Here is an 8,709-nt window from a genome sequence, read left to right as displayed (position 1 = left end):
GATGTTTTAAATTTAATGCATTTAACATTAGATAGATTTTCTTAACCCGATAACATTTACATCTTTTGAGCTTTCTGCGATAATTTTATCTACTGAATATCTTTAAATTCCCACATTACTTCAACACTTCATTGTTAAGAAGCAAATTACCACATCAGTACAAAAAAATCACATAGCAAAATAATAAACATAGCATGTGACTTAACTTAATGTACTAATGATAGTAACAGAGAAATCCATATTTATGTGTTGGATATTTTCATCTTTTCCCGACTCCGCCATTTTGTGTATACATGCGTTAACAGGGCATCTATACTTCATGCTTGTTTATTTTTCATTTTAAAGAGTATTCCTTGGTTACAACAACAAATCTCATTTATAGTGAAATATCAAGTTCATTACAAATTTATATGGACTTATTCAATATAGTTTTCCGTGTTGTTTTATCTAAATGTTTTGCACACAACTCTCCTGGCACTAGTAAATGTCATTGACACATGTGTTCAACTCCTTCATTGTTTTTACTATACCATTAACCCAACCATGAATTTATATAAACATGTAATCTAGAATGAACACAAGCTTTACATTGACTCAATGACAAGTATTTCCAAACAATTTTATGATTTATATTCCATAAACACCACCGACCGAACTTGTAAAACTAGGTCACCGGTGTCAACTTAGAAATTTTACTTTCGATTTCATCACTCACACTTAGTGCACTGTTATTTGATATTTAACCATAAAATGTTATAAAATGGTTTTCTCACACATGATTTTCAGATATTTGTGTCTACTAATTCGATGGCAGCCGCTGACACTTTTATTTTTTATCTATAAACAACAATATTTTCATGACTTAAATTTCGCGGGGAAAACAACAATCACGTGACAAGTTATTGTTTGTGTCGGCTGTTAAATTTGTCAATGTTTATTGCTATTGTTATTTTAACAACTCCTGCATATTTTAATTAATTATTTTACAAAGAATGACTGCTATCGTCATCGTCAATTCCGCCATTGCCAACGGCGCTGCCATAACAGTTGACTGGCTCACATGCTATCACTATAAATTGGCGAATACGGCTACGGAACAACAAAACAGTCGAGATCAACTTCATTCGTACTCTTATCTGTTCGTTTTTCTTTCGAATCACACCAAAAGCAATACGGTCGGGAAAATAATTTTGAAAAAAAAGTGAAATTCATTTTTTATTTTTTTTGTACTTTTCGGAAAATTAGACTCGCCGGTTTTGTAAACCAATTTATATAAAAGTAGTGGCCTCATACACAATTAATATTCACCATATATTAGGCTTATCTTGACGACATATTCTCATGTGTATAACATGTTTCTATTAAATACACTTGAAGGTGGTGTATGTATAAGAAACTTTCAAAGTACTGCAGGCATTAGTTTACATTCGTGATACTTTCAAGCATATACCTAATAATCTGTGGGCTCAATAGCCTTTTCGACATGCTTCATACGTTGGAAATATTTCATGATAGATTCTTTCAGAAAAATCAGATAGAGTTATGAAGTAGGTTTATAAGCTCAGAACTTAATAACTGATAGACAACAAACATACTACATGCAATTTAACTGCCATTTACAAGTTTCGCTAGCAGTACCTCATATGAGGGGAAGGGGGGAAGGCAATACAAATACATACAATGCGACACTCTAAAAGGAACATATTTCGCGTCGACGAACCACAAGGGTTAGGCCGTAACATTAAATTACTTATCATCATGGTCAGAAATGCCTCTTGATTTCATGCAGTGCATTGGTCAATTAATTTTAAAGTCCAATTAAATTCTCAAACTTTATATCCTACATTAAGATCAATGGAATACATTCTCTGGCGCATACGTTTTGGCTTTGAGCTGACAACATATTTGAGAAGAAAAGTAACAATAAGAGATGCATTTTTATTTGACACTTAATGAAACTAAACACAAAAAACACATAAAATAATGACACCAACATGTTTTTAATAATAAAGAAGAAAGATTCAAACAGCTAATGAGTTGATTGTTATAGGTTGACAAAAGAAAGAATCATGTGACCAAGAACGGACATTTTCTTTATTTTCACTGGATACTTGATTTGTTTAGATGTTTTGATTTGATGCAATATTATTTTGTATCTACTTGGTTAAAATGTGTGAAACTGGATTAAATTAAAAATTGTGAACATTTGAACCACTGAGGTTGAAAATGAACACCAATAACTGACGTCAACATTAGAATAATTATTTTAATCGATATCGAAAATAATGGCCATTGAGTTTAAAGGTCATGGGCCATTCTGCATTATTAAAATTAATGACCTGTTCATCGATTTTATATTACCAGAATAACAATGCACATCATTATTCATTTACAATGCAAACAATTGAAATGAAGAATAATTTGGTTTAGAAATCGAAGTCTGCCAGAGTACGAAAGTTAAAACGGTCATTGCAACACCATGCCTTTGTAAGTCAAACAACAAATATCCTATCAGTCCATTGTTATAGTTTCTTACGAACTTGAATTGAAGCATTATAATATGTTTGATTTCTTTTTCAATCTGTGTATCGCATATTTAAAGCTGCAATCTCACAGATTTACCATTTTTACAAATTTTAATTTTTTGTCTTGGAAAGAGCAAACTTTTGCATAAATATCTGCTACCCAATGATGTAAGATTGTCGACAAAAAATCAAATCGTAGATTTTCATATTTCCATTCGAAAATTAATGTTTTATAGCTTAAACCGTTAATAACGGTCAAAGAAAAATGCATAAAACAACAGTTTTTGAACATAAAATCTGCGATCTATTTTTTTTTGTCAGCAGTCATAACTGGTTTCCATTGATTGTCGCAAAATATGGCTCGTTACAAGACAAAACATTAAAAAGTTGTCAAAACGTTTAATCTGTGAGAGTGCATTAATAACACCTGTTACATCGTCACACCTGGTACATCGTCTATCGGGAATAAAGTATTACATTGTCTAACAGATAAAATACTGTTTAATGGATATTTAACATAATAAGGCCTAGTAAGTCTTGAGAAATATTTTGTTATGAAATCGGACTGAAAAGTTGTTATGCTGAAGGTATGGAAAGTAGCTGGCAACTGTGCCATATTAATGTTTCTGGTGATGACAGTTTTAGTCTACATGTTTTGTCTAAACAAAGGACTGATAAACTACGGTTTTAAATACAATCAGCTAAACTCGACGTTGACATTGATCAAGAATGATGTGGCAGAACCCTCAGCGAAAAGTGACACTCCCACAGTGGCACTAAACATTACAAAGTCTGAAAACAATTCGACACAGTGTAAACACCGACAAGTAAAACTTTCGGAACGTCGCCTTCCATTGACTGGGCTGTTGAGTTTCCCCGGGTCGGGAAACACATGGACTCGACACCTCATCCAACAAATGACAGGTTACAAAAGCTTTGTTTCAAATATTTTAAACACGCAGTACATTTAAGAGCAAACATTTATAATGCAATGAAAAAACTAGAGGTACCAAATTGAAATGCGTACGTTTTATTGAAGTACGTTTCATACGGTGGAAAATAACGTGTATTAGGTTTTGTTTGCTTTAAGAATATTGCAATGAAATAAAAATAAATAAACACAACATAACAACATGAATAAAGTTGTTAAATAATTTTGAGAAAGGATTTTATAATTATTGCAACCAAATAAAATAATATCCACGGACAACCTTAAGTTGCTTTGGAATCTTTCGTTTTGTCTTTTAAACAAACGTGCATAAATTTTCCATATCTTATAGCAAATTTTTTTATATAGATATATTTATTATGCAGTTTTGTGACATGATTGTGTATATTTGTCCTGAAAGATGTGCTGTTATTAGTAACGAATCAAAAATACACCAAATTTACGTCTAATTTAAGTAACATCTGTTAACAGACAGACAGACAGACAGACAGACAGACAGACAGACAGTTTATTTTGACTTGTACCATGTACATCGTCAACAACACATATATCTATAATGATCAATTTCAACGTGTATGCATAGTAACAAACAATGAAGAACAAACGAGTATATAAACAAAAAAATAACAAAAAATAATACGTTACAATAAATTGGTTAAATATTGTAATGTTATAATCTAAATCAGAGGACGAACAATTTTTACCATATTAAGTTCTAACATTTATTAAAGAGAAACTTACTTTTAGAGAGTCTTTAACAAAAACATACATAGTTTAATAAGCTCAGTTCTAGTATTTGTTTGCAGCAATTGTAAATATTTAAATACAGACGCTCTTATATAATACCATTTCTTAATGTATAGCTTTCTCATATCAATAAAAGACGGACACACACAGACAAAATGAAATTCATCTTCAATATCGTTGGAATTACAACATAGACAATATATTTGATTTCGTACAATATTATTTCTAGCGTATCTACCGGTTTGGATACGAAGTGGGTGCACACATAGTCGAAGTCTACAAAAGGAAAAACGTAAACTTTAGGCAGAATGTCCAGATAACTTTCATATTCAAGACTAGTTTTAAAATGTCTATACATATCTAACAGTGTGCTGTTTTCTAGAGAACCATACCAAACTTGTTTAAACGCATCGTATATTCTATTCTACATCTGAAGACTGTCATAAGTGTACTAACATTAATATTGTGAATATCATCATAAACGTAGCTAAAACAAAAATCATTTAGCATCTTTCTAATTACGACAACCTTTATCACAATCATACTGTGCTTGTAAATAAACATTTTTAATAATCATATTATCAGTGGTAGAAACCTTAAACCAATATGACAACATACGTACATATATTTGAATATAACGGGTATCTATCTAATTCGCCATAAATAGTCGCATTGCAAGTATTGGTTTCGATTCTTATTAATCTTTTACAAAACTTGATGAGTTCTTGATGAATTCTTTCTAATTCCTTAGATTTGATGTACCCCCAGACCTTCGATGAATAATTTAAAATTGAACCAACAAATGCGTCAAATACTTGACACAATATTGTTGGTTTTAAGTCATACTCTTGACATTTACAAAATTAAACATTAATTGCCTTAAGGGCTTTGCCAATCAAGTGTTCCTGGTTAAGGTTAAAATTGCCAGTATAGTTAAAAACCACACCTCAATAGTTGAAGTCGTTAACAACGTGAATATCATGGCCATTATAAGTCCATTTTTCATTTGTACTATAAGTCATTCGACACAGAGTCCTTTTTTCCAGGTATCGGAACATCAAGCGTATATTGTGATTCCAGCCTGCGATCAAATGGTTTTCCGTTTGAATGCAACAGAGTTCCCGGAAAAACTATCGTCGTCAAGGCGCATGAGCTTAAGTACGTTTTCAAGTTCGAGAAGATCGTTCTACTCGTGCGAAACCCTTATGACGCGCTGCTCTCATATGCAATGTTTTCTAAAGGAGGTCATACGAGGATTCCGAACAACAAAACTCTCATTCAAGGTAGCCTTTCACAATATTGGGTAATGTTAATGACCTACCAACGCTAAAACGAGAAACCGTAATAGTATTGTTTAAGTTGTAGTTCGTATTCATTTGAATTTTGCTACTTGATCGTCTTTGTCCTCCTTATCTTTGTCAGCCATAATCAAAACTAAGTTTGGGATTTCAGGTAATTTCATTTAACTATACCATTTTGCTGATTTCGGGAGAATTACTTTACCTCCTTACTCTTATATTTTAACTTCGCATTAAGTATTACTCGTTAATCGTAAATGGAGACCATGTATTTTTCACTGTGTGCTTTTCAGCCTCAAACAAGATGTTTAATCATTCATTAAGATGGTTCTTCAACCTACCTAACAGGACATGTTCTACGTTCCACGGACTAGTCTACATTTTACAGTATGACCTTCTTAAATCAGATTTGCGCACAGAGTTAGGAAAGCTAGCGCAGTTTCTTAATATAAGTGTCCCTCAAGCTGCCATTGACTGTACCGTATATCTCCAAGAGGGAAATTTTCACCGGAAGTCTAACGCCGAGGACCACTTGCGCATGCTCAGGACTGTATATGACGACAAGAAACTTGAACAGCTTCGCATAGTCGTCAGGAAAACAGAAAGCATTCTGGAAAAACGTTTCAATAAAAAGTTTTACTTAGGAGGTGACACGGAAAGTGCACTCTTAGGCAAAGTTAATACTTAATTTCATTTTTAACGCCTATGACACTGCAGTTGTCCTAGTTATACTTGATATACCAGTTTTTATTTGGAATTTTCAGAAAGTTCATCCATTTTATCTGCTTTTTTGACATTTTTTGTTTTCTTTTATATTCAGAGTAAACACACATAGTAACTAAATGAGCATTGTCTTTGTGAATAGTGACATGAAAATAGTGGTTTTATGTCCCTTTACCTTTGATGAAAATTTGTACAATCTTTTCATAGGAACTGTGAACATTACCGTACAAAGGGGATTTTCCGCCGAGAAATATTGTTAAGTCAAAGGTTGATGACCCTGTCAAAAACGATTGGTTGATTTTGTCAAAGAGCCAACCTCTGCAATGCAAGCTACCGATATGCTGTCAGCCTTCGATAACATCCGATGGCGCCGATCACCTGGGAAATTGGTATATAAATAGTTTAGAGATCAAATATCGTAGTGGTTCAACAAGTTGAGAACTCGATTGATGTTTTAAATTTAATGCATTAAACATTAGATAGATTTTCTTAACCCGATAACATTTACATCTTTTGAGCTTTCTGCGATAATTTTATCTACTGAATGTCTTTAAATTCCCACATTACTCCAACACTTTATTGGTAAGAAAATCCAAGGCTTTGGTTTCTGACTTGAAGCTGATATGTTGGCCTTATGCAAGAGCTTAACGAGTTGTATCAGTAGTAATCAGGAAAACATTTGCTTGTTTCTGTAGTTTTTCGTATAAATATTGACCCGAAATTAATTACTGAAATATTTTCTTACGACGATATGTTTAATTTAATCAATATAGGGGTGTAACTTTAGGACTTCTAACTGACATTTTCAAAACATTATTAGCTTGAGGACTTTAAAAAACAATGCTTTATTACACACGTTCGTTTAAACGACACTTTGTTGAATGTCAGACAAAGATTGTAGACTAAAAGCATGCAATATTAAAGTATCTTTCGACACATATTCTAACATTAATTGCGAGACTTTAGTGCAAAATACCAGCGACTTATCTACAACGATGGAATGACATTTTAAATCCTAATGTACACGGTGTATATGCTTGCAACAAGAAAAGGTGTGATATGTGGTGTTGTATTTGATATAATAGTGCGGAGCGTACAGTTCCAGTTTATCATGTGATACGCAAACGAGTCTTGATGCAACCTTTTGTGTTTTAAATAACTGTTTAATTGTATAAGACATTAATCCATAAAGCTACACTTCAAAACATTCAGAACTACGTAACGTCGTATCGCTCTTCACTCTATTCACTGCGGCAAATTTGACTGTATAGTTTGTACATACTGTACTTGGGCTTCTCTCTCTTTGCAACCTTAGCCCTAAGGCCACCTTAATGCTCCCTTTTAAAGCGAAAGTTTTCACTTACTTGAGACCTTTGTAAACTAAGTTTGTATCGTACACGACCCCTTTGCCTAGGGTGACCCTCAACTACAGAATTTGGGGAGTCAGGCAAACAAATCAAGGCAACAGTAGCCACGACGAAGATTTTACAAATAAAGAAGATGCTTTTAAATCTGTGATGACACAAATGTAATACCAAATCAAGGATTGAAACAACCATAATGGAAGTGCGACATGAAAACAGCGTTAATAACGCTTTTCAACAAAAGACATAAAGGTTAATTATTTTCCCTAGCTTATGTAAGAGTCTATTTTGGTGAGCGTTTTTTTGTCGATTTACATATCTTTACATGGTTTTTCCGGCGTGGGATCGCTCCCCAATAAAACAAGGATTTTATATATGTAACAGATGTTCATCAAATTGTTGGGAAATATTCTGGCGAAAGCTGGAATTATACCAAGTCCCCCCTGTTCAGTACAATAATTTATTACAGCAGTCAAGACCATGCCCATGGAGGCTACTGCCATCATAGGGTTATTGCAGAATATTTTATTGTAACATGCGAATCCATAGGAATATGAGTTTTCTGTCCTGCCTTCTGCATATTAATTAAAACTTTTTGTCAGTCATTTTCCTACAGTATAAATGAAGTATGACGGATTTAAGTACCGTTGTTGCCGACGATGCGCTAATCTATGATTTTCTGAGTATAGAATGCACTGCGTCATAGTAAGCAATCTGCTATTGAATTTCCACCTTCCAAGTTCTTTAAAACCTCAGAGTCAATTCAACATGATCTTTTACAACAGATTTTGACAACCTCACCAACTCAACAACACTAACTTAACCTGATACGATATATTTACCTGTAGCCAACTATATATAAGCGATTAATTCTCCGAATTGGTAATAGTTAGTGAAAATGTGTATTGATTGGTCAATATTTAATCAATACTTATATGACTGCTGACCATGTAAATTGCTTCGACGTGCAAACTTACCATACGATATCCCACGGATATCCAATGTTATACAATTGGTTCCTGAAGAAGACCACCAGAAGAACCAGATAACCTTACCAGAAGAAGATCTACTAACTAGACCACCAGAAGAACCAGATAACCGTA

The 8,709-nt window shown here is 33.3% G+C and overlaps 1 protein-coding gene across 1 annotated transcript; it reads left to right on the top strand.

Annotated features, from left to right (window-relative positions):
- Window positions 1–2,977: 2,977 nt before the first annotated feature.
- On the top strand, window positions 2,978–6,910 carry LOC128209978 (WSCD family member AAEL009094-like). Its single transcript, XM_052914262.1, has 3 exons — window positions 2,978–3,449; window positions 5,268–5,504; window positions 5,813–6,910. Exons 1-3 carry the CDS (start codon window positions 3,104–3,106, stop codon window positions 6,205–6,207), a joined length of 978 nt encoding a protein of 325 aa, XP_052770222.1. The 5' UTR covers window positions 2,978–3,103; the 3' UTR covers window positions 6,208–6,910.
- The last annotated feature ends 1,799 nt before the right edge of the window (window positions 6,911–8,709 follow it).

This window comes from Mya arenaria, chromosome 11, assembly GCF_026914265.1.
Source record: "Mya arenaria isolate MELC-2E11 chromosome 11, ASM2691426v1".
Classification (NCBI taxonomy): Eukaryota; Metazoa; Mollusca; class Bivalvia; order Myida; family Myidae; genus Mya; species Mya arenaria.
The sequence above is the reverse complement of the archived record's forward strand: the minus strand, read 5'-3'. Positions and strand labels throughout refer to the sequence as shown.